This window comes from Esox lucius, chromosome 4, assembly GCF_011004845.1.
Source record: "Esox lucius isolate fEsoLuc1 chromosome 4, fEsoLuc1.pri, whole genome shotgun sequence".
NCBI classification, from domain to species: domain Eukaryota; kingdom Metazoa; phylum Chordata; class Actinopteri; order Esociformes; family Esocidae; genus Esox; species Esox lucius.
Window position 1 is genome coordinate 9,425,659 of NC_047572.1, and position 27,656 is coordinate 9,453,314.

At 41.7% G+C, this 27,656-nt stretch overlaps 1 protein-coding gene across 3 annotated transcripts; it reads right to left on the bottom strand.

The window, feature by feature from the left end:
* Positions 1 to 1,220: 1,220 nt before the first annotated feature.
* Positions 1,221 to 27,238, bottom strand: tapt1a (transmembrane anterior posterior transformation 1a). Of its 3 annotated transcripts, none has more exons than XM_020045226.2 (15): positions 26,970 to 27,238; positions 25,413 to 25,543; positions 18,498 to 18,616; positions 15,763 to 15,795; positions 12,168 to 12,330; positions 11,529 to 11,631; positions 11,023 to 11,120; positions 10,659 to 10,728; positions 9,979 to 10,059; positions 9,227 to 9,336; positions 8,469 to 8,528; positions 8,285 to 8,353; positions 7,974 to 8,050; positions 6,304 to 6,470; positions 1,221 to 3,966 (listed from the first exon to the last, which is right to left on the bottom strand). In XM_020045226.2, exons 1-15 carry the CDS (start codon positions 27,184 to 27,186, stop codon positions 3,665 to 3,667), a joined length of 1,800 nt encoding a protein of 599 aa, XP_019900785.2. In that variant the 5' UTR covers positions 27,187 to 27,238; the 3' UTR covers positions 1,221 to 3,664. The 3 variants fall into 3 exon arrangements, with proteins under 3 accessions (XP_019900785.2, XP_019900784.2, XP_010895499.2); XM_020045225.2 differs by having other exon boundaries at positions 11,529 to 11,664; positions 26,970 to 27,236; XM_010897197.4 differs by lacking the exon at positions 15,763 to 15,795 and having other exon boundaries at positions 11,529 to 11,664; positions 26,970 to 27,234.
* Positions 27,239 to 27,656: the final 418 nt, after the last annotated feature.

The following is a 27,656-nucleotide window of genomic DNA, read 5'->3' on the forward strand; positions in this document are numbered from 1 at the left end:
CTCGGATTTGGAGGTACTGATTTTCATCCCCACCGCTTCACACTCGGCTGCAAACCGTCCCAGTGCATGCTGAAGGTCCTGGTTAGAAGGGGCCAACACGACAACATCATCTGCAAAGAGCAGAGACGAAATCGTGTGGTCCCCAAACCTGACACCCTCCGGCCCCTGGCTGCGCCTAGAAATTCTGTCCATAAAAATTACAAACAGAACCGGTGACAAAGGGCAGCCCTGCCGGAGTCCAACATGCACTGGGAACAAGTCTGACTTACTGCCGGCAATGCGGACCAAGCTCCTGCTTCGGTTGTATAGGGACCTGACAGCCCTTAGCAAAGGACCCAGGACCCCATATTCCCCAAGCACCCTCCACAAGATGCCGCGAGGGACACAGTCGAATGCCTTCTCCAAATCCACAAAACACATGTGGATTGGTTGGGCAAACTCCCATGAACCCTCCAACACCCCGTAGAGGGTATAGAGCTGGTCCAGTGTTCCACGGCCCGGACGAAAACCACACTGTTCCTCCTGAATCCGAGGTTCTACTATCGGCCGTATTCTCCTCTCCAGAACCCTGGCATAGACTTTCCCGGGGAGGCTGAGAAGTGTGATCCCCCTATAGTTGGAACACACCCTCCGGTCCCCCTTCTTAAAAAGAGGGACCACCACCCCGGTCTGCCATCCCAGAGGCACTGTCCCCGACCGCCACGCGATGTTGCACAGGCGTGTCAACCAAGACAGCCCCACAACATCCAGAGACTTGAGGTACTGCCATCCAGACAATTTTTTTTCTCAGGGAAGGCCTTGCTTATTTCAGCAACAACATTCTGCACGTATTATAGCATGGCTCCATAGTAAAAGAGCCTATGTGCTAAACTGGCCTCTCTGCAGTTCAGACCTGTCACTCATTGAAAACATTTGGCGCATTATGAAACAAATATTGTTAAAAGAGGTGATGCAACACAGTGGTTAATATGCCCCTGTCTGGTTAAAAACTTTTTGAAACATGTTGCTGTCATCAAACTCAAAATGGGCATAGTATTTTTCCTAACAACAACAATACAATTTTTCAGTTTCAACATTTGATATGTTGTCTTTGTAATATTTTCAATTAGATATATGGATAAAATATTTGGGAAACATGGTTGTATTTGTTTTCTTCATAAAACAAGAACAAATATCATACATATATGATAAACTTGATAGAACAAAATTACATACGGAAGTTCATTAATTATAATTTATTCAACTCCAATACCCATTCAAAACCTCCCGAAAGATACATTGGGTCGTGCCCCACTAGTTGAAGACCACTGGTTTTACAATACACCAAAGACCTGTACCCGTGGAAACACAGCTATGCCATTATCATCAAACAGTAAGTCTGTAACAGGGTTAGAGTCTATTTGGTTTTAAATTGGGGCCATTAGGGTTGTGTACGAATTTGAAAAGTTGATGCCAGCCCGTTTCCTTAGTGCAGTAAGAACCCAGTCTTTCCATGGAAAACAGAATAGTATAGCTGCTTGTGCTCACGCTAATCATATACTTAATAATTGTGGAATAACGACGTGTAATGTAAAGCTCCTGCCTAAAGACAACATAGCAAGACGGTTGACGTTCCATTTCCTGTAGGATAATTCTACTCTATGGTTCCGTGGTTCATATTTCCAAACACAGACTAGATTGAAGAACAACAGCTGCAACATTATGGCAAGATGTTGAAGTATCGCAAAAACGTCCTATTATTTACACATTTTTAATTTCCCACTTACTACACAGTAATGTGTTAAAAACAAATGAAAATCAAGCCTTTAATATAGATTTTGGTCTCTGGTGGTCCATAGCCAAAGTAATACACGCCTGTTTACTCGTAAAGAACTGTAACATCAAAGGTAAAACAAAGCAAAGAACTTCATTTAAGGCATGGTACAACCCGAATTTAAAAGCATGGGCAAACATATACGCACTGTTTGGATTATACTGCTTCCGAAATGCTGGCGAAGTAAACGTAAACAAGTGCACGAATGTCCAAGATTTTTTTTTTTTTTTACAAATCCTGTTCGTTGTATTTAAGACAAAATGGGTAGATTCGTGTAAACATTCATGACAAAAATCCACCGAACATTTGCCACCAAGGAATAGCGCAAACTATGGATTCTTGCCTTCATAAAATGCTATCACGAACTTCTACGAAGTCAAAAGGGATTGCAAATTAAATACGGTAACAGTTACTATATATTGCAAACAATCTCTGTTGGACTAAATCCAGACTGCACACACGTTGTCGTTTCCAATGGTAGATTAGTGAAAGTGTAGTGTAGCTGACTTGAAACGAGCATGGCCCTTAACACCAGCGTTGTGGGTTTGATACCCGTGGGTATCATGGAAATGTTTGCACTCCACTATTGCAAGTCACTCTAACAGCGTCTGCTAAACAGCTTAAATGTAATTGCAAATTAAGCCGAGTTGGCAGAACCTAAGAAAATAAGCTAGGCAGAGCCCAGCTCAATCTAGCGAAATCCCACTGGACAATATTGGCGTGTTATAGCTTCATTACCACTGTTCTCCTATGTGTTCTACATTTGTTTAAAAACTTTGGCAAATAATTAAGTGTAAATTAGCTTAATTCCACTCTGCTCGTGACATAACCTACGTTTTGGAAGAGATAACTGTACTGAGATCAGATGTTCAATTAATGATAAAATGTCAATGCAGTTCCCTCTTGCTGGATAGGCTTCTAATAACAGGCCACTGGACTTCTCCCACAGGGGAGTGGAATGACAACCTGATGTTTCAGATGTATATTTCTGTGAGATACCTGGCTCCCTGCTCAACAGTGACATGACCTCAGTCAGATGGCAGTCAACTGGGCCACCACAAGGAGTCACTACAGTGAGGTTAGACAAGGATTACCCTGCCAGCTCCTTCCTCCCCTAACCCAGACTGTGGAATAGCAACTGTTTGACACCCAGTGGTACTCCTGGTCACAGCCAACTGAGACATGAGATGGAGCTTAACCAGGGTGTAATGGCGCACCTTTGCAATGCAGTTTAAGAGTTAGCGCAACTCCGGAGGTTAAAGAAAGTTGTTAAAAAAGTGTCAACGTGAAGATGGTCTTTAAAGTCAATGGAGCTTGTATCAAACGTGATATTTTATACTAGTAAATTCTAAGAAAATCTAGTAAAACTGTTTAATTAGTAAAGTTTATCGTTTTCAGTAATTTTTATTTAATAAATAGCATAACATTGACAGATCACTTTGTTCTTCTTTTGCTGGATGAGTATCTGAAAAAAGGCTGCCATTTGTCATGTTCCACATTTGTGTGCGAGCGCCCACACACACACGCACACGCACACACACACGCTCGCTCACTTCTTGTACAGACAGGCACACGGCTGGGTTGCCATGGAAACAACTATTTCTGCGGTACTCTGAAGTTCTCGCTGTCGAGTCTCAAACCCCAGGGCCAGAAACACAGCAGGTCGAATTCCATTAAAAAGCCTGTCGCAGAGTTTGCATTAACTTACTGTAGGTCAATAACTTACTGTATGTCTAACATAATAAATATACTCTGCTTCCGCTGGCTTTGGCTTAGAGAGCCGGAGTGCTGAGACGCGTCTGGCTAACCGCCTATCCTGAGTGACTATCGCTGTTGGGCGTGGTCAGCGGGTCAATCGATCCGGTTTCCGCATATCGTGAATCGATCGACGTCCAGCAAGTCTTTTTTAGTGTTCCTGTGTTTCAGCTCGGTGCCTTCGATCCCGTCACCCTCTTTCTGCTCCGGGGTGTCAGGGGGCAACGGGGCGTGGTTGTCCTGGTCTGGCTCCGGGCTGGTAGAACCAGGGACTGGGGAGGAAGGGTCGGGTGGAGGTGCTGCAGTCTCAGCCTGGGGGGCAGGGGCGGGGGTAGGCTGGCTGGTGATGGAGGAGGTGCCGGAAGGAGTAGGAGAGGAATGCTGGGACCACAGATCACCTGATGAAACAAAGAATCGTTTATTTAAACACCTATCTGAACAACCAGCAGCATATCAGCAAACGGTTTACAACTGTATAAAGTCAGACGTTCGTCCTGGATGCTGACGCGCATCACGAGCATATACAAATCTGCGTCAGTTTGCGAGGGCACGGCAAGTATATTCTGTGGACCGCGTTAAATAAATAAAAAATAAAGGCAACGAGGCCAAGATTAGAAAACCCACAGAGGTCTTTATCGGTTCTTTCCAGAAGTACCCATATGCTTTCGGTGGAAGATTCTATGACACCTAGCCTGGGGGAACTTGTCACTCATTGTCATTCTTCAGGGGCAGAGACCTGTACATATGGTACACAACACATGGGTGTTAGAAAAGAACGAGAGCTCAGACTAACCCATTTCTTCAGGGAGGTATTAATTAGGCATGAAGAACTGAACGGACCAAAACAGGTGACAAATACTTGACCTTGTTGAGTAAGACAGATGCTTGTTTTCAGACATAAATTTGCCCTAATGACCAGAGTCCAGAAAGATAGACATGTTTAGCAAAGTAGGCTATAGGTGGAGAGAGTCTAATTAGTCAGCAGCACAGACCTTCAGGCTTCAGTGACTTTCTCATTCACATTTTTATAGTTTGGGAGCTTTAAAGGGACATTTCTCTGGTGCTCCATTTTGCCTACACATGTAGAGGGATATACGGGATGGAACCGTACCGGGTACGTTGTAGAACTGGTCAGTACGGCCCTTACATTTCAATATGCACACGTGAACCGGGGAATTACGATATGCGGGTAATTTTCTTATAATTTCCCTGCAGACTACACACACGTTGTAGATTCAGATCCACAGAACGAGACGTGTAGCTTGTGAACAGGTATGGCAGGCAACTGCTTGGGGCCCCAGGCTGTTAGGGGGCTCCTGAGGGCTGTCAAACTACTCCACTGCAACATCTAAAAATTTGCCAATAGCAGTCACCGCAACCCCCTCTCCCTTAAACAACCAATGGACGATTTGCAATGACATCTCAGTAGGAAACCTCCCTACAGGCGCCCCATGAAGAGACACAACTTGCCAATGGCAAACGCTAGCGAGACAGAGAGAAGGAAATTTGAAGAGGCACTGCCGCCTTTCAAATCCTGTGTGGGAACATTTTGGATTCAGTGTTCAATATGACGACGAGGGTAAGAAGACCATAAACAAAGTACAGTCTGCAAGCATCGCTTTGCCACTGTTGGCTATTCGAGTGGAAACACTTCTAACATGATGAAGTCATTCTTATTGAAAGTTTACCGTTACCGTAACCCACAAACGATACGTACCACACCGTGGGCCCACTGTACCGTTGCATCCCTAATGATAATGAATATGGTTACAAGACACATCCAAATTGTGATTTCCTAAAATAATAAGAGCATTTCTGCATTTCACTGGTGGAAACAGGCCATCTACATTTCTTGCAGTCTTTAGAAAGACAGAAAACATGTAAATCTGGCTATCCCGCAATGTCTTGGCAGGTAGGATCAATGTTCAGATCAAAGACCCTGTTCAACAAAGACAACCGTATCCACCCACCAGTCGTGCTTGAGCATTCGTCAAAACACAAAGGCCACAATTGATACAAATAATGAATCCATTTTTTATTTTTTTATTTTTTTATGAGACACCAGGCTCAATCAATCAACTATGCGTCCTGGGACATAATTTCCAAAACACCTTTAATTAATCCTAAATATGTTGGGAGATAACACCCCAAATAGTGTCTAGCGGTGAATTTTCCCTTTAACATTTCATATGATACTGACTGAGAAATGTGAAGAGACGCGGTGACGCTGGCTAATGCTCGGGGCTTAGCTCCGTGGGATCTGGAGGGGAAAAAACAGCGGCTCACAAGCCCGTACACCACTGACAATTACTGTCACACAGATCGAACAGCCATCTGCGTTTTGAATTTCAGCAGTTTAGATGTGGATTACGGTGAGGTGTGTGTGTGTGTGTGTGTGTGTAGCTGCAGGATACAGTTACCCAAGTGGGAATACCCATCTCCTTGCTTGTGACTGAAACTGGCAAGCTGGAATTGCTAAGAACAATGACTAATTGAATGGAACCAAGTCTCCTATTGAGCCTGGGTAGACTACAGACGAAGTGATCAGCCGGGTTGAAATCACGCTCTACTGCATGCCAGAAGATTGTGTTCGACCACAGAGCAAAAGCCTAGAACTTGGCCATAGCTTAAGGAACTAACTCAAGTCCTTATTGGAAATGAGAAGCCGCTCCCTCGCTGGTAAAACAAAGGGTAAATAGGAGAGAAATGCTGGGGTATCGTCCCTAAATGTGTACCTGAAGGGGCAGCACATCTGGATGTCTTCTTGGTTTTACTGGGAGTCTTCCCAGGGCCGGGTGTGGGGGGCTTCTCAAACAGCTTGTCCTCCATGTTGGCTTGCTTCACGTACACACAGGATGTCCCCAGCAGCACGATACTGTTCAGCACCTTAAGGGTCACCAGTCTACATAGAAAAAAAGAATTCCTGTGTAACTGATATCTGTGGTGATGATATCCACATGACCGGCCCTGAGTAAGAAGCCTTTTGAATGTGAATTTTTTTAGTTAAAACACCCCAAAATCCTGTCACACAAAGCAAGCTTTAAAATGCTAAATCCACAGACAAAAAGCTACTCATTAATCAAAGGCTTCAAGGCTTACTAAGCTCCTAGATAGGTTTTATTTTTAGGCCTCACTACATTGGACTTTTGTTACATTATTCACACAGGAGGAAACATATTGGAAGGCCGTAAGAAGGGGTTGATATGGATTCAGGTCTCCAGCGTGGAGTGGGGCTGAATGTGACTGGCCGAGGAGGCTTACCACAAGGCTTCTGCGTATCTGAAGATCAATGATGCGCTTGGAACCCAATCGAGAGAGACAGCCACATCTAGGTCTGTGGGCCAAATGCCCTCAGAGGGATTGAGCTGGACTCGTGCGAGCGGTGCTCTCCGTGAAGAAGCCGAGGTCGGCCGGGGATGCGGCTATTTTTAAATGGTCGAGAGTGGGCACTGGGGATGAGACGATGAGTTCTGCCTCAAGCCAACTGTTCCACGGTTTATGCCCATAGGGTCGAACAAGGGAAAATATCAAAAAGGAAAAGACCAAGCTGGGTCAAAGCCAAAGGACTAACGCAAACACTCATGTTAACCCCTGCCAATGGAATGGGAAGCCTTTCGGAGGTGCTCCATTTAAATACGCATATAACAATGTTACGCCAACGAATTATGCTGTAATGCATGACTGACAAAGAAAGTTTTTCTTTGGGCCAGTGAAAAGGGGAGGCATGGACACTGGGCGGACAGTTTTTATTAGGTACATCCACGTAGCACCTTTTCCTCCAGAACAGGATTCTTTGGGTCGTGGATTCGACAAGGCGTTGGGTCCGTTCCACTGGGGTGTCGGCTGAAGCTGACACGTGGGCATCAGGCCGTAGCAGTTTATTGCACAGTGATCTGTTAACGTTGCTGACAGCCCGTTCTACTGCATCTAAAAGATGCGCTGTTGTGTTGAGGTCTGCAGACTGAGCAGGTCACTCTAGTGAACTGAACCGGCATTCATTGGACAGGAAAAGGTTTTTTGGCCACTTCTTAATTGTCCAGTGGTGGTTGTCACTGCATCATCCCATCTGTGTAGTCCAGTTACACCACTTTATTCCGGCACCATTACAAGCCAGATTGTGGCCCACCTATGGGCTTGCATGATTCTTGCCAATTTTCCATTTGTTTCTGTTGTTTCTGAGATACTGGATGAAGCCGGTCTGGCAACAACGACCATACCATGTTCAGTGTTGCCCAGATCACATATATCGTGCCAATTCTAATGTAACTGAATGCCTCCATGTCGGTCTGTGTGATTTACGGACCAAGCCATTTTTGTGAACGAGGCATGGTTCCTAATAAACTGGCCACTGAGTGTAAAAGTGAATCAGACGCGATAAGGAATGCCGACTTGATTTCAGACTTACCCCAAGTAGAAAAGAAAGACGCAGGAATAGGAGAGGGCCCCCTCAACCTTCACTGAGCTCATCACCACTCGGATTAGCTGTCCAATTCAAAAGAGGGAAAAACAACACCGACATCTTCAGCTGAAACATTTCTATTCTAGTAGAAACAGTTACTTTAGTAAGTCAAGTCTATGCAACAGCATGCCATGTAATTATAAATTCAACCAAACTGGCGTGCAACAAATTTACAGAAAACAAACTTTAGCCGACATGTGTCAATAAAACGCTGCTCAGCCGTGTGCCATGGGAGTTTTCCCGAAGGATCATCTTACCAGGACTGCAAGAGGAAGAGGAATGAAGCCCATTCTTCTGGCGACGGAATCGCTGTAGTCAGTGCATGCCTGCCAATTAACAAAACCAAACCGATGACACCAGTGAACAAAGCCCATTGATTAAAACGGTAGGGGTAACAGATCTGAAGGCTTAATCAATATGGTCAGGAGACACACCACATACGTTTTTCTGCCGACTGCTGACAAGATCGAAGGCCAGGCTTGCTCTGTATTCACTGTACACCTGTGGTTGACAAAACCAGCCATGTCTTAATCACAGAGACAAACATAACACATACTGTTAATTATTATAAGTGATTGCTATGGTTTTGTAGTCTGATTAACTATTGGGCTTTGAGAAACATTTATAACACTAGACCCCAACTGAATAGGAAGGACATATTCAAGTTTAAAGACTGTGTTGGCAGGCTGAGCTAAAGCTTACAGTAGGTAGATTTCTCAGGGAGGGTTACTGGTAAAGCGAGCACAGATCACAAAGCCCATGAGAGAGGGGTAAAGAAATAATTTGATTAATTTGTTGAAGAGCCAAATGCTGTAAAGCCATCAGACTGCTCTTTGTGTAATAATCTTTTTCTGACTTACATTATTTTGTAAATGCATCACATATCTTGTAAGCATTTGTATCTGTTCAGTGTGAATAGGTTTGTTTGGATCTATCTTCTCCAACCTGTCACAACAGATATTCCTGCTGGAAAAAATGTCTTCATTTAAATTCACTGAACCGCCTTTAGTACACCATTCCACCCTATGACCAACTCCTCCTCACAGAGTCAACAACTCTGACTGCATTCATTGAAATAGATGAGAAGATCGACCTCCATATACGCTGTTCCCTGGCTGCTATGAACTGCACGAATGACTTTCAGCTGACTGAACGCCTGCTCATCTAATCATTTATCATCGTTGTGTTATCGTTCGTACATTGGCCGTGATCTCGTTGAACTTGGTGATGAAGGCGTGTTTGATGACATCCACTGCGACCTCAGAGGTGATCACCATCAAGACGTCGGGCAGCAACACCCAGAGGTGATCTGGAAACACAGGGACAAGACCACTGAAGTGGAGCTAAGTCTCTCGGTGGAGAAGTGCACAGGTAAACTCCAAACCTACAGTACAGATTAATATAATTTACCTCAAAAAACACCTGGCATTTCTTACTAAATTTACTTTCTTACTAAAATGTAAAAATGTTCATGTCGTTCGTTAAATGACATTCTTGGCCGAGAATCAATACATCGTGCCACAGGATTATCGTATTCACCCGGCAGAAGAGACAGTAAACTCTTCTTTACCTGCCTATCCGTGCATTGCAACCAGACCCGACCCAAATGATTTTGGGTGAGGTCCGGGTCACAGGATGAGGCCCGGGCCGTGACATTATCACCACAACGTCGGATGACGCCCTTGAATCCGTTTGGGCAGGCAGTGCCTGATGATGGGGAACGACGGGGCTAACCGACTATTAAGGGAGCTGTCAGGTAGTGCAACATCCCCTCCCCCGAACACCCCCATGCCTCACCCGCCGTGAGAAGCAGAGGCTTTTAAAGGGCATTGTGAGTCGTGGTGATTGATAGCGGAAAAACTGGCATCTCCTGAATTGTTTCTTCCAACAAGATGCCGTGCACGCCTCCGCTTCTGTCAAGGTTCTGCAATGAAAGCTGTAAAATGGCTACCTGGGTTCCATGAGAACTGCTCCATGTTCCTGAGGCAGACGATGAGCAGGAGTACGTAGTTGGTGAAGCGTTCCTTGATATCTAGGACGCAAACAGCATTTCCGACATCTTATAACTCAGGCACATGTAACAACATACCAACAAGCACAATTCGTAACAACAAATATAGTCTGATTTACATTTTCCCACATTCTGTCAAATACATTGTATATCATATTCATTGGAGAACCTGTGTGGTTTAGGATCATGTGTAGTGAGTTAAACAGCCCGGGTCTTCAAAGACCCGAGCAAATTGCAAGGGGGAGAGGGTTACAAAATGATGGAAGCTTATTTTTGGTTGCTTTCATTTGCGCAACAAATGTAAGCAACAAAGACGAAAACATGCAGCCAGCAGGCACAAAGAGGCCGAGTTCAGGATGCAGTAAATCCATAGCGCGTCTCTTTAGTGTTATCAAAGCTGAATAAACAGGTCTGAATGTCGCTTCGAAAGGATGAGTGAGAGCGAGAGGAGTGAGAGAGAAGGATTAAGCCATCAGTTGCCACCGGGTTTTTATCCTAAAGCACAGAAAGACTCTCGGAGCAATTTCTCAGAGCCAAACACCGCAGCGCAGTGGAAAAGAGACTGTTCCTAAGTACATTCTAATGTACAGTATAAACGCGTGGGCTTTACGGTAACTCACCACTGTTGGACATCTGAAAGAGGTTGTTCTTTTCAAACTTCTTGAACACACTGCCTTTGATCTCCACAAACTGTACAAGCAGGGAAGACAGACAACTTTTAAAACGAAAATGAACATTCAAGCATTTGTTACCTTTTATTGGAAAACCAAACTGGGAAGGATGCGGAGGGAAGCTTTTTGGGGGCGAAAGACCATATGGTCAGATTGAAACCAAGTCTGTGCCGGAGGATGTTCGCCTGGCCACCCTGGGCCACGTGTCCTCACAGTTTCAGGGTGGCATGTTTGTGTGTCCAAGTGTGTTTGGCAGAGAGTGCGCGCGTGTGTGTGTGTGTGTGTGTGTGTGTGCATGTGCGTTTACGCTCACGTTGTTGGACATCATGATTGTGAGCAGGGACTTGTTGTGGGAGTTGAAGGCCACGTTGAGTGTGGACGCCTGGACCATGATGAGAATGGCATGCAGGACTGAGAGAGGGGCTCAGGGAAAACACGGAACACAGTGACAACATCTGCTGCATTAAATCATGCGCTCAACTACTGATTCAACTATCCTAGTAGGGACCACAAAACCCTGCAAGGGGAGGAAATCAAGGAACAATTGAGGAACATTGTGAGCTTAGGGGTTCATTTCAGGGTACTCGTCACAATTGTATTCACAAATAGAATTATGTTTAGGAGTTTCGTTAAAAGAAAAAAAAAAAATGTGAATAACAAGCATAGTAAAACAAAGAATGCGCATATAATTGAAAGAGGACGAAGTTGGTAGGTCAATGTCAGTAGAAATTGGTAGGTCAATGTCAGTAGAAGTTGGTAGGTCATGTTCTACAATGCAGTACTTCCTGTGTGCCTTTCTTAACTGTTCGTGAAGGATACAGACATACAAGACTGCCATGATGAAATGGGGGATGACCCCTAAGCTGTCCCGCTTCCTCTCTTTGGGCTCAGTGGCCGTCCAGTAAAGAGCGTCCAGGATGTCCTGGCCAAATGAGGAGAACAGCCTGTCAGCAACCTGGGCAGGGGGGGAAAGTAGTCCAGTCAAGGGTGGGTTAATGACGGGACTTTGAACCTTTGATTGACACAAAATGGATGACGGACTACAATGAGAACTGTCATTACTAGCAAGGCGGACATGATGACAAGAACGGTTTATGTTTCTGAAGAGACTGGGTGTGGAGAGGCCCTAATCAAACACTTCAACCAAGGTATAGGAGATATATATAGAAATAACAGTATTGATATAACAATGACGGTTAGAACAATGATGGTTAGAATAACGTGCTCCACACTTTATTCGTGTTAACATTTTAAACCGAAATGACCAGTTAAAATGCCGGAGCTACCAAATGTCTGAAAAACAACCATTCAAAACAACAACTTTTCCACATTTCTCTAACGTAGGCGACTTATCGCAATAAATGATATCAGCTAAAAAATAAGAAGAACTAAAGCCTACGATAAGCGGTCGGTGTGAGTTTGTTTCCAGTTTATCTTCCCAGCTCTGTGTGGTCGTACCTCCAGCATGTTGTAGATGATATAGAGCTTGATAACCGACTGTGCCCGGATCAGGTGATACATCATGCTGTAGTCGACGTAGTGCATCATGGAGTAACAGAGCACCATGATCAGCCCCTTCAAGATGTCACACACCTGGGCCGGCTGCAGGAGACGCGAGCCACTGACAGAAAACACACACACAAGTTTGTACAGCTACTCTCATGGGGACCAGAAAATAGAAATTGCATGCTCCCTTAAAGTGACATATAAAGTAACATTTATGCCTAAACTTTACCTAGATGTAATGCCTAACCTTAACCAACAATGCCTTTTGACCCTAAACTGGAAAAGTTTGACCCTAAACTGGAAAATTTACTTTTGCCTCACGGGGACCGGCAAAAGGTCCCAATGAGTCAATACATTTTTTTCTGGTTTTCTATACTCATCAGGACATTTGGTCCCCATGAGTTTAGTAAGACCTAACACGCACGCACGCACGCACGCACACACACACGCACACGCACGTTTTGTACTACTCAGTGCAAGCTGGCAAACGGCTTGCAGTAACAAACGGTAACACTGTAGTGTGACATGACACAATGCATTGTGGGTTCTGGGTTGAATGTTAGCTTGGTGTTAGGCTATGAGGTTCGTCTCACAGGTGGGGGTTGTCAAGGCACCAGAGGAGTGACAGCAGTTATCAGTGACCGTCACGACATGGCTGATGTTTAGGAGCGGCATTAACATATTTTACAAGGGACTCGTGAAATTGAGTGGATCAAGGTCAGAGTGAACATTCAACATACAAATAAATGGGAAATGAGATGTAGAAATTGGCTAACCAAATCTGTTAAACACATGCACCATATATTATCTGTATAGCCGACCTGTTCATGTATTGTGGCCGTACTTAGTATGATTATTGAAAGTTAAGTGCTGGCAGCATGTTAGAGCACTGCTATTCATAAGGCCCAATTCTCTGTAAGGGAATCCAAAGAAGATTGATCTACTGCACTGTACATCTAAGTAAATTGATCTACTGTACTGTACATCTAAGCAGACTGATCTACTGTACAGTACATGTAAGTAGACTGATTTACATTACACATAAAAAAATTATAATAATAGAAAAAAACAACTAATCACTGTCGAGTGTCACACCTCTCTAATCACTACTCTAGGCAGGTATCACTCCTCAAATAAAGACCGCAGACAATGGATTTCGGGATAACACTTTGAAAGTGTTTGACTCCCACAGCAGTCTGTCCTGACTGAAAGGAGCTGACTACGCAATCCTCAGAAATCCACTCTGCAATAGAATAAAAAAGGCTCAGCTTCCTGAGCAAAAGAAAAAAGTGACACAAAAAAAGTCACATTCTTCAAAACATGTTAATAACTTTGGGGAACTTGTTAAAGTAACGGCTTAATAATAAGATGTCAATGTTAGATTTTTTTCTTATCTCAGTACTTGCTGCACACTTTGGTTAGATGAAATACATGATTATATATTCTAATTCGCACTTCTGAACACAAGCTCCTCTCTCTCACCTCCCACTGTCTTAGCCACCCTCCACAAATAATCTCCCAACAGACAGACTGAGATAATGAAACGCTGTGTGCCTTCCCTACCGGAGACAAAACAAAGGTGCAAAACATCTCGATATCTCTGTCTGTCTGTCGGGAAATTATTTTGGGAGGGCGGCAAAAAAAGTGGTGAGAGAGGAGCTTGAGTACAGAACTGCAAATTCAAATTCTTAATTCAATATTTTATGTACTTTGCTGAACAGTACCCAGTGAGAACTGAAATAAAAAGGACAACCCAACAACACGGCTGTTTATTATCATGAAGGTAATAGCAATATGGACTCAGGGGTCATAACAAGGTCACTGTTGATTGCTCATTAATATCTGGGAGGGATCAGTGCTTCACTTTCATTTATTCAAACAAAAGATCCACGAGAACCTCAAGGGGAAGGATCAAAATACAGCACAGGCAATTTTATGCAAATTCATACAGGGGCTAAAACAAGAATTAAGCATGGCGCTATACAGCCACCTGCTGGACAGAGTCAGACACAGCACTTTGGCACATTCTACAGGACACCTTCTGAGGCGTGACCAATACCATGACACTGCTTAGAGTCAAATGACATTATGGGAAAGGGTACCCTCTGCCCAGCCAATGTCTGCCAGGCCCTGGGCCGCCCGGACCCCTGGGGCAAGGTCAGTCTGATAGCCACGGGGCTCTGCCCAGCTCAAGCTGAGGACAGGTGTGTAGGTAAATGTCAGTCATGCTTCGCTGCCATGCAGAGACACAAAAGGGCAGGCAGTATCAACAAACGGATCCCACAAATGCTACAGCCGTCAGCGCCGTGTTAGAGGAATAGAATTAAAAAAAAAGACAAAGTACCAGACTGTGTTATTAGCATGCCGAAGGTGGTTCGTTCCAGGTGAACCTTTTTTGGGGCATCACAGATTTAAAGGATGCCATGTGCTGACACATTATCATTTATGGCAAAGTTCAAAATACATTAACAAAACAACATACATTCGGCCTACTTGGGCTTCCCAAAACTGACAGGGCAATATTCAAGCAACCCTCAAGAAGTTTCTCACTCTAAAAAATAAATAAAAGAAGACTCCGCATCAAATCAATGCAAAACATATTCTCATTCTGTATAGTTGGAAAGGTTCATTATATTTTTGATGTTTTCAAGCAAACTGCAAGGTCATTTGAGGTGGCAAATTATATAATCCTTCAATACATTTTTCCTCTATAAAACAAATCAAACCAGTAGTCAGTCACAGTGACTGATGGCGGCTTCTGTGTTCATGTGGGGATTAAGAGAGCGAGGGTACCGTAATTAGAATTAAAGAGAACAAAGGCCATCTGAGGAGGCGGTATCTTTGACAAAGCATCTACAGTGTATAGCTCGCTCACACACGCTGCCACGGCCTCTGCAAACTACAGACCTCCATTCTCAAGTTAGCTAAGGATTTCCCTGTAGTTAGGGCTACTTACTTAACATTCTGGAGAGAGAATATACATTTTGTGGTGTCCAATTAGGACCTTGGCTTATTGCAATAACTTCCAATGGGCTCAGGAAAGTTGAAGATTGGAAGATGCTTTCTTCGAGACATTCCTCCTGCCAAGCCGTGAACACTGCTTGATTAGACAAAGTTCGTGAATCAGCTCTTTTGACTATCGACCGCAGCGAACTCGCCCAGCCTCATGGAGTTGCAAGAACTCCATGAGCCACAAGCCCTGGGTGGATACAAAGCCAATATGCACGGACCACTGGAGCTTTCAGGTCACAAACATTTAGAAAACATTAAAGGATTGAATCCAGGGTGTACGAGAAACCTTGTCCACTATGTATATCCGCCCTTCAACCATACAGTTTAGCGTGTACTGCCCTGGCTAGCAAAGCCATGTTTGTCAACACGTTCACCGGTCCGAAATGGCCGCCCCTCAGCAGCTTTAGCATGGAGCATGCTAAGCATGGATCAACTTTAGCAGCACAAAGCTTTAAATATCAGGACAAACAAGATGGAGAAAATATAAACACATAAAATAAATGATGAAGCTGTGGCAGGCGGGAATCTAGCGTACCTGCTCCGATTGCAGTAGGGGCATACGTTTGCCCTGCAGGGAAAGAAGGCAAGGGAAGAGTGACCTTTGTAGAGACTAGTTACAAGCAATCGGAATGAGTGAAACAGTTTCTATAACAACGAATAAACCGATGTATCGATCACTGGAAGGGCAGTCCCAACTACCCATCGCCTCCCTATAGGTATTTGGACAGCAAAACTAATGTATGTATTTATTATCACTGTACTCCAGCATTTCAGATAGAATGTTCCATATGATGTGTAAATAATGTCACCTTTTATTTGAAGGGTATTTACCTGCCTGTTTCGCAGTTTAGAAATAAATGCAACTTGTGTATTTAGTATCGCCACTGGAAGATGTTATAAGCACTTATGGACAAATTAACTTCTATGTAAGAAAAATCTTGGAAAAGTGTAGTATTTTGTCCAATGTTCCTTTTGTTCCAACACTATATCAAGCTTGTTGGTCTACAAAATGTGTTGAAATACATTTGCGGGTTAATATGTTAAAATATTTTTGCCCACTCTGTATTCAGCTGCAACAACTACATCAAATCCAAAATGTTGTAGTGCATTAGAGGCAATCAAGCCACAGAAACAACATACACTTGTTTTAACGCTGATGTCCACACACCCCCAATTTCATATCCGCCTTTTTTCTTCTATAGGCTGACTGATAGTATTCAAAGATCATCTTAAAAAACACACTTTATATCTGGCTTAAGTAAATATTTGTTTTGCCATCCAGCCGCCTTCCCCATAAAAGGGGTTTGTCTTTTGATTTGTCCATCACCTCCCCCCTTTACCCATCACTTTTTGTTAATTAAATGCCCACCAGGACCCTGAACACACCCTCTGAGTGAGTTCCCTGTCTCTCCCCGTAACAATTTGTAAATTTAATTTCCAACGGTAAAACAGATACAGTATGTAAGACAATATATGTTATACAAAAAGTGACACTGTACAGTTGCCTCATATGAAACATCTGATCTCAAATCCAAACTGGTGAAATTTAAAGCCAAAAAGAATATGTTAGCTTCACTTTCCAAAATCAGGTTTTCCTTCAAATCTTATTTATCAGGGATTGATTATGTGAACATTTGAATTATATACAGGAAAATCTAGGTGATCCCGTTTGATTATCCCTTTTAATTTAAATACAAAAAGACATCCATACATATATTTGCCCACTCTAGAAGTCTTTAGAAGGGGAGTTTATGGGACATCATTTGAGAGTATAGTGCTAAAGGTTTTTCCACACCATACTTTAATAAAAGCCTTCATCACTGGAAAAGAAAAAAAAAAGGTTGAGATCGATATCATCCAAAGGCTTATAGTTATTATAGTTTGAGTCATTTATTGTTATTACAGATTATTGTTCAACATTTTAAATAATGAAAGACTTTAAAGGGAATAGCTACAGTTTTAAAATGGCAGGGATATCATAAACCCTCCATAGGAAACCTATTGAAATCATATAAATATAGATTATACAAATACACGACTAACTACATTTTATTCCAGGCATTTCTTTCAGCTTTATTGGACAGAAGAGTCAGGGGAGATATGAGAACTCCAGCTGTAAAAGCAGTGGGCCTGACTCCAACCCATTCCGCTGCAGTAAACCTGAACCAAATGAAGCAGCCTAGCCAATTTGAGAAATCATGCATCTCTTACAATGATGAAGTTTGATCTCATGGTTTGGTAACTACACAAGATAGGTACATTTTGAACTCGAAATGTAAGTGAATTCAAATGGATTAGCCCATACTAAACTGTAGCCTACATTTTACCCTTTAACCAGTCTTGTGGTAAAATTCAATTCCACAAACATAATGCAAAGAATCATGTATGCCTGGGGTCAGCAACCGCATGCAGTTAATTAACTTTCCTTAAGGCTGAGTTCATGTTTAACATTTTATTCTGCAATGTCACTTCATTCAACGGTCATACAAGTAAGAAAGCACATTGGTGCATTACAAAACTTATCGCAACTTGATTTAGATGGAAAGGGACATTATTTTGCCTCATAGACCGTCTGTGTCAGTGAAGTTAAGAGAAGCTGAGGGATGGTGAGAGAAGGGCTCTCCGGAAAAAGTCATACTCTACACTCAACTCTTACCTTACGAGGTCTAGGTTTCTATTCAGTCTCATCATTAATGGCACCCACCTGGTGTCCCAGGTCTACATAGGTCCCTGATTATAGGGTCGCAATGAAAAAATGGAGTGGAACTGGCTTCAGTGTCCAGAGTTGAATTTAAGGTCTCTAGAAGCATATTTACTTGCTGTCCTCTCTGCAGCTTCATCGGACAGACAGTGCACTACTCAATGAACCTGGACATTAGTTCTCATGTTCATTTGATTCTGTGGTACTCTGTAGTACTGAATTTCAAATGCCACAGTCTTTCTGCATGAAAAGGTCTCAATTTTTTCCATTCTTTCGATCTATACTTTTTATTATATCTTTCAGTCATAATGACAGCCAACTCCTAGTCTTCGCTGTAGACGGATATGGTAGTTCACGGGTTATTTCTGACCAAGACATGCAGTGTTTCCTGGTCAGTGTGTGTTGTTCAACACGGCACAAGTCTTGGAAAGTTTTTTGGAACGTTTCCAGACAGAAATACATCAGGTGCAACAGACGTAATTCGGTATTTCTGTTTAATTCACAGTATTTCTATCTGCGGCGCTCGGCGCGTCGTAGCCGGCGGAACGCGACCCGGAACGTGGGCTCACCTGAGGCCGCAGCAAGGCAGTGTTAGCAAGCGCAGCAGGGCTAACAGGACCCGCAAGGGCAGCAGCGTGAAGACGTAGAGGAAGGCATCCAGACACAGGAAGAGCCCGAAGACCATCAACTGTGGGGTGGAACACAACATAAACAGGTCAAACCCAGCTGCTCCGTCTTACCAGCAAGTAGAACCACAGTGTGAGTGTGCGTGTGTGTGTGTGTGTGTGAGAGTGTGTGTGTGTGTGTGTGTGAGTGAGTGTGTGTGTGTGTGTGTGTGTGTGAGAGTGTGTGTGTGTGAGAGTGTGTGAGAGAGAGTAATAAATAATGCGTAGGTTTACACAGCGATTATGTGAGTGCGTCTCCTTTGAAATACCCACAGGCGAGCCGCAGAATAGAATTGTTTCACATTAAATAAAAGCATGTTTCACATTAAATTCGAAGAGTTTGGGGCAACAGAGTTTTAAAGGCAAACACTATAAAAACTACAGTCCACACTCACACACAAAACCAGAACATTAACAATAAATTACAGCATTGAAAAATACAGCATTGGACAATAGAAAGCTATTTTCCATGTATAGTACATGGACAGGCCAGACTGGCTGACAGGATGATCTAGAGCAGTGAGCACCAACATTATCTGAGCGGGGACGCTGGTAAACAGGGCTTTGTTGTAAAAACGGAAGTTGTCATAAAATGAAAGCTTTCAAAAGAAACTATTAAAAACAGTTAGGTAGCAAGAAGACAGGCCCAACATACCATAACTGTATTTAAGCAATGCCTGAATTGTCCTGCCAATGTCCTCAGACCGTTTCAAATGTAGTTTCAAATAATTATATATATATATATATATATATATATATATATATATATATATATATATATATATATATATATATATATATATATATATATATATATAATAACCCTGGTAATAAATCACTGGTTATAGTACTTGTGAGGCTCAGCTAAGTGAGTGTACAATTCCATAATTGCCATTTTTATTTTACAGGACTGATGCCGGTTTCTGATGATCAGCCTCAACTAACTAGAGAAAGCAGACAATGAACCTCCACTCAACTTTCCCTCCCTAATGCCCTCCAATCATTGAGACTGACCAAAAGGGATACTTTTCAGACTACAGGCAAAACCCAACTTGCACCTCATTATCTATTATCATAGTTACCTTCTTTGACATTAAAAACATATAAGCCTTTAACAATGACAAGGCACGCCTATTGATACACATTGCTACCCATTAAGCTTCAGTGGATTTTAAGTATGGTTCCAACCATGTATTGAGTAATGAAATTGACAATTATTTCTGATCAATTGTGCTTCGATTAAAAGTGTAATTATATAATTTATACGCAACAACAGTGGTTTGTTATATTAATTGGCAGCCTTTCCATCTTATCATAGTTTTTAGAAGTACCATCTCAAAATATCAACTTTGCACTGTGTGACAATCTAATGTATGACACTGGCTAGCGCTATATAGGCTGTACATTTGATTTGCTCCCAGGGCCGGCCAATTGGGCAGAGACTGTAGCTTCAGAAACATACAATGGGATTAATTAGCACATCTGTAACAGCCATATATGACAAAAAACATGTATTGCAAGGATTTATTGTTGCTTACCAATCAATTATTATTCAAATTTGCACCATCGTGGTAAGCAGTTTGGCGATTGTGCTTAACAAATTTCCAGTGGACTGATGAAAATAACCAGGATATCTTTCTGCCAGGTAGGCATAGGCTAACTTGCAGTTTAAATCAAATTGAGAAGGCTTTTAGAAAACAGCCTTTCCATCTCTATCAGAAGACAGTTATCATTATCCTCATTGCAGCTGCACAAAGTGAAAAAATACTCACCCTCTGGAAACAGAATCCCAGACCAGGCATGACTGCGTCACTTCAAAACTTTGCAGGAAAATTAAAAACACTTATTTGAAAATGAAAAGACCCATATGAACCCTTGTTTATATCTCATAACTAACTTACAAGTAAAAATTTTCCAAGCATGAATCAAGTCTACATCTAAGTAAACTGAGAACACATGTACATTTACAGCAATTCATGTTAATGGTCTTGCTCAGGGACAACTTCTGAGCTAGGATATCAAGCAGCTTTATTTTACTGGTCAGATGCTCTACTAAGAACCTAAATGTAACTGCTTTGGATATAACCTAATGAGTATGTTGTTTCAGGGTATGAGACTGCAAAACTGAAATATACAAGACAAATTAGCAAAATATTTGTTTTTTGCCGGAGAGGTTTTCATTTTCTACAAAACAAGATCATTAAGCTCATTGATTATCTAAATAAATACAAATTAAACCATTAAAGCCTGAAAGACAAAAACAAAAAATGTACTCCACCATGTAACCAGCAATCACATTCCAGCCCCTACAATCATTACCCATTCTCTGACTATTCCTTATCATGAGTAATGCCTGGGAAAGATGCCTAAGATGCAGAATCAATAACAAGATATATATTAGCCCAGAGCTCAGCTACAAAGACTAATACTAGGGTCAGAGAGCACAGGTCCTGCCCTACCACCTTTTCTTAATGCCAGCATACACAATAAAATGTAGATGATTTTTTCCCCCTATCCCAGAAAGATATGTTGTTCTTTCCAATTACACACAAGGCCAACCCAAATTTAATACAACGCCTCCGCATTGGAAATCTGCAAGGGAGGGCTGCCATGATGAGTGCCCGAGGAGCTGCTAATTTTCACCGGAGATTTGATCCAGCAACCTTGCACTTACTGATCAGGTGATTTCAGATCCAGCAACCTTGCACTTACTGATCAGGTGATTTCAGATCCAGCAACCTTGCACTTACTGATCAGGTGATTTCATCGCTAGACCACATGCGGGTGGCAAGCAAGCTACAGTGGATATAAGAAGTCTACACATCCCTGGTAAAATGCCAGGTTTTTGTGATGTAAAAGAATGAGAAAGATAAATCATGTCAGAACTTTTTCCACTTTTAATGTGTCCTATAATTTGAAGAATTAAATTGAAATTCTAACTCATGTTAAACAGTAGTCATTACACACCTGCCATCATTTAAAGTGACTGATTAATCACAAATAAAGTTCAGCTGTTCTATTTTCCTGACATTTTCTTAGTTGCATCTCAGAGCAAAAGCCATGGTTCACAGAGAGCATCAGAGGGAGTTTTTCCTAGCCACTGAAATCCAACACTACTGTTGTTTGCTCCTTGGGGTTTAAGGCCGGATGTCTCTGTAAAGCACTTTGTGACAACTGCTGTTGTAAAAAGGGCTTTATAAATACACGATTGATTGATTGATTGTTGAAAGATATCAGTCAGGAGAAGGGTACAAAATAATTTTGAATGCATTAGACATACCATGGAACACAGTGAAAACAGTCATGATCAAGTGGAGAAAATATGGCACAACAGAAACAGCACCAAGATCTGGACATCCCTCCAAAATGTATGAAAAGACGAGATGAAAACTGGTCAGGGAGGCATCCAAGAGGCCTACAGCAACATAAAAGGAACTGCAGGAATATCTGGAAAGTACTGGCTGTGTGCTGCATGTGACAACAATTTCCCGTATTCTTCATATGAATGGGCTATGGAGTAGGGTGGCAAGACAGAAGCCTTTTCTTACAAAGAAAAACATCCAAGCCTGGTTGAAGTTTGCAAAAACAAACAAGTCCCCCAAAAGCATGCAGGAAAATGTGTTATGGTCTGATGAAACCAAGGTTGAACTTTTTAGCCATAATTCCAAAATATGTGTTTGGTGCAAAAACAACACAGCACATCACCCAAAGAACACCATACACACAGTGAAGCATGGTGGTGGCAGCATCATGCTTTGGGGCTGTTTTTCTTCAGCTGGAACAGTTCCAAACACCAGGCAATTTTGGCACAAAACCTTCAGGCGTCCATTAGAAAGCTGACAGCGACCCAAAGCACACATCTAAATCCACAAAAGCATGACTTCACCAGAAGAAGATAAAAGTTTTGGAATGGGCCAGTCAGAGCCCACACCTGAATCCAATTCAACATCTGTGGGGTGATCTGAAGAAGGCTGTGCACAGGAGATATCCTCATGACACATTTGGAGCGCTTTTGCAAAGAAGTGTGGGCAAATATTGCCATGTCAAGATGTGCCATGCTAATAGACTCCTACCCAAAAAGACTGAGTACTGTAATAAAACCAATGGGTGCTTCAACAAAGTATTAGTTTAAGGGTGTGCACACTTATGCAACCAGGTTATTGTGAGTTTTTTAATTTTTCCCACTCAAAGCTTTCAGTTTGTTTTTCAATTGAATTGTTCATGTTATAGGTCACATTAAAGGTGAAAAAGTTCTGACATGATTTATCTTTGTCTGATTCTTTTACATCACAAGAACCTGGCATTTTAACAGGGGTGTGTATACTTTTTATATCCACAGTTAAGAAACCTAACGAGAGATTAACAAACGACAGGGTAAAAGTCAACGGATAACCATCCGCCACACATAGGGGAAGTGGGGGTTTGGCTGATGTGTGTTTGTGTTTTATAACCATCAATTATCTGTGTGTAATGTGTCAACATCACAAATCAGAACCGGTTTTGCTCACTCTTTTTGCATTTCTTCACTTGTGAAATAGGCAAAACACTAACAGATAAAATGCAATCATTAAGTCAAATGATTAGTGTTTTCACAAAAGGAGATCTTCAAACAGCCTACATGTTGAATTTTAATAGTCCTCGAAAAGATGTAAATCAATGGTCAAAGAGTATGCGACACATGTATAAACATGTGTCGCATAATGTGCGCTATGCCTTCATAAGCAAAATGTCTAAAAGAACAAAGCCCACACATACCTTTTCAAATAGCAAGTACCACCTAAGACCAGTCACCTCATGTTGAGGGGGAAGGGATGCAATTAGACGCATGCCAGATCCAGTGTGTTCTGCGTTAGCCTAACGAACATCCATAGGGATGAGGGAGTTGCAACACTTCCTGTTTCTCACCAGGAAGTGAGTGATGGGGGTTGGGTTTGTTTAAAGAGAGTTACAAGTCAAGTCTTTCATTGGTATGTCCCTGACTGCTTTCTCTCGACTTCTCGCAATTGCAGGTAGTAGCTCACTTTGAGGCAGAGCCTCTACATCTACAAGGTCACAATGACCTATCTGTTTACACATTCTTAAGTACCCAAGAGTTTTGAATGCAATGGTTGAGCCAATGAGGGCAAGACTGGTGTACGTATGTAGCCAAATCTGTCTCAAGGTGGTGGTCTGGGGTCTCACTCACACCCATGGAAAAAAATCCTAAACAGCTCTAAAAAAACTGAGCAAATGCATGCAATTTAAATTCAAGCATGCACTGCATTGTTTTTGTTTGAGGGATTAGATAGACTATTCCTGATATCAGACTCTAACACAGATTTATTACTCCCATTTTGCAGATTTACATTTAACTCATTAGCTGCTACAGAACACTGGAACTCAGTCCACCTATAGTGCCAGAGGCCAGCATTCTAAATGTTCAGAATTGCACATGTTCAAACTTTCATAAGTTCCTTATTTTTGTCATTTAAATACAAAATTATATTACAAATAAGGCCCACAGAGGGTACTAAAGGCCTTCCAATATTGTTCTTGCCCTCATATGGCCTAATACGTGAACAAATACTAAACCAACATTACCTATTAGTATAGATTCAAAACTATGAAACATTATACATGGTTTTATTTGTATAGATTATGATGATTGAAAAATACAAACACTTAGATATTTTCAGAGACTTGGAAAATACAAACACACAATAATCTTGAGATATTTGCAGTTTTTGACTAGGACAAATATAATAAAACTACGATTGTAAAAATGGCTAAATGTCATTTCAAGACATATACTAAAAATAGTGTGTGTTTTTATCTTTTTAACAGTTCGGTATATTAGCACACTTTTATGTCAAGGTAACCTAGTCCAGACAAGGGGATAAAACATCAGAGAGAATAGATGGCCAGCGAGCATCAACGCCTTCATAGGGCGTAATTACAAACCCAATCTAGATCTCTGCATAACTCTGGTATAATAATGTTACACACTGACAGAAAATAATAACACTTAATGTGGATAGTTTCACCAGCAATGTCAATATTGTATTGGGCTGATTACTGAAATAGCCTAAATTACAGATTTTATAAATGCAGCAAAACAAAAGTTTGTTCTTTATGAATGGTTCAAATATAGAAAATGTTTCAGGTGGCCAAGTTTAGTCAAAAACAAATGTGGGTCACACCGCTAGACAGCTAGCTGTCTAAGAAAGTATACTCTGTTTGAAAGATGATTGTAGGCTAGTTATTCATCAAGCCGTATTTGACTTACAAATAGTGGAACTGTCACTTGAACTCTGTTTACATTGTTTTACTGAAATTTGTTCCAATACCACCATCTGGTGGTTACTGACAGTGTGCATTAGGCCTGCACTTGTCATGGAAGTATACTGAAACACATTGAGTTAAAACACACACAATAGCAATGACACCAAAAATATACTATTCTCTATATTTTTATGACAACTGCATCAAAGCTATTGTGAACCATAATACATATCGGAAGGCTAACTTCAATTCACTGCTCATTCTATTTCCCTTGGGATGTTTTTTCGAGGGTTATCCGCCTGGATTACTGATAAAAAAAAAGTACATGGAAATAGAATGAATAGAATAGGAATCACCATTCAAATGAAATATTTTTCCATTCCAGTCAATTTATACCTACAAGTGTAATCTTATCTGATAGGCAAAATTCAGGAGAATACCTTCAGAAAAACTGGCCCCAGAACATTATCAAGGGCAACGCTAAACAAACACTTCTGAACTAACCTGTGTAGTTATCCGTACGTGCGAGCGTGCGTGCAAGGGCTCTACAGTACCTACCTTTTCTAGTTCTCTGGGAATGCGCATGCATGTGTACACTCGCTCCCTGCGCTCGGTGTACTTTGCTTCGTTGTGCTCCAGGAAGTAGCCCCGGGTCAACTCGGCGCACATGAACCGTGCCAGAGACGGATCTGGAAGAACATAATGACAACACTTACAGTGGCTTGTTGCCACAGGGCTATTGTGCCTCTTCCACAGTTCCTGTTCAGACTATTATCAACACAAAGGCCAACATGAATGTTAGTGTGGCAACTGTGGTAAGCGCTGATGCAACAAAATATGGCATAATGTGAAAAGGCACAGCAAAGGAAGATTCTCTTTTGAAGAGGAAAGACACAAAAATCATACTGTCGCCCTATCGGTATTCAGACTGGCACCTGAGACTGCCACTTTACCACTAACATGTATTGAATTAGACCTTCCTATGAGGATATCTTGTCTTAAATTTGGTCAACTGTGAGAATTCAGATGAAGTAAAAAAAAAAAAAAATAACAGGTTACAATCCTTCTTTTAGAGTTAAAGATGATGGTTAATATGACTGTTGACAGTCAAGGGCATAGTGGCAGGGTGGACAGGACGGATATTTCCCCACAACGTTAGAAGCCGATAAACTGGTCTTCCCAATGATAAGAACACAGCGGAAAATACAAAATCCCTCCTACGCCCCCAATGACAGTTAAGCATAATTACCAGGAAGCAGTTAGCGGACTTGCTAATGGACAGACATGTTTTCCCTTAGTAGCTCAGATTTTCGAAATAGCAATTATTTTCTCTGGTGCTCTAAACGCTAAACCTCCTGTCGCCCCTTAAAATGGTGTAAGTAGGTGCATAATTAGCTACAATTCCAGTGATTTACTACTAGCCTAGTGTAGTAGCAACTAGAATATACTGTGGTTTTACTTGATTAAAACTCAAGTAAAAAAAAAAGCCACACAAGAGTCAAGATTGTTTGCTGGTGTCAAACAAACTACCCTCCTGAGTTTACACAAAATGACCCCACAAGGTCTTGAAATCATTTCCAGTTGGTTGGAAACAAAGACAACTTGTCAAACAATGTATTGAACAAAAACGGTTTTGTGCCTGCCTACAGAGCGAGGCCTGATTAGTGACATGTAAAATAATTACAATGATTTAAACAATTGCTAGCAAGCTAACGAGAAGCCAAATAAAAGTTATAATGACTAGATACTTTTTAACAAGTATGATACTAGTTGCTAGTTGATTGACGGTTTGATGAGAGTTTGCCTTCGCTAAAACCCATGCAACTAATACCTACAGTAGTGGCCTACGTTTTGTAGTACTACTAGCCTACATGTTTTGGTTGGTTGAGCATGCATTCGTTTGACAGTAAAACAATAACAAAACATAAACGTTTTTGTGCCGGTAGCGGTGACTTGCGTTTTAAAATTATTTTCATGCAATTTAAACAATTAGTTGTATATACACTAGTAACAGTATTTAGAACATTATTTCCAACTAGAACGATAATGGTACTATACTGTAACTAGCTACTGTACTGTTTTGACCGGGTGCGACTGAGAGCCTGGGTAACCCACCTGAGTTCTCACGTTCACGTTGCTCCCGTCTGATTGCATTTATATCGTAAAAGCCCAATGTTTCTGGCAGGTCTGTGGTTCTACTGATTTTTCCCGATCTTGATGTGTCATCCCATGATCGTTTCCCTTTCTTTTTGTCCTCATTTTCAGTTTCTTCTTGATCTGACGGCCCAGTCCCCAACAAGTCCGCCATCTTCACTATTCCTAATAGAAACATTCACTGACCTACTAACGCAACGTCATCACAATCTCTCGTTGTGGTTGGTGCTTGAAGATAACATAAACAAACGTGACCTAAAACATGACCGAAATCGACCCAAACCGATTATTTACAAGAAATGTACCGCAGATAGGTAGCCTACACATGGTTCTTGATTTGTACTTGTGGAATCGATTACTTTTGAAATTCCCAAATAGGTTCATGATGTTGTCATATCCTCTTTTTTCTTGGCAAAATAAGTGATATTTTCCAATCAAATTCTATTAATCTCAACCCAACATGTAATCAATGTGAATAATAATATTTTAAATAATAACGTTGGATAATTGGAAGTGACTGTGAAAACAAAACTCAATAATCTATTTGGATAATCAGATGTCCTTTCAAAACCGCACGATGGCGACAAAGATCCATCCAAAAATTTCACCCTAGATATTCCGCTGAAAGCCACATCCCTGTCTCTATTG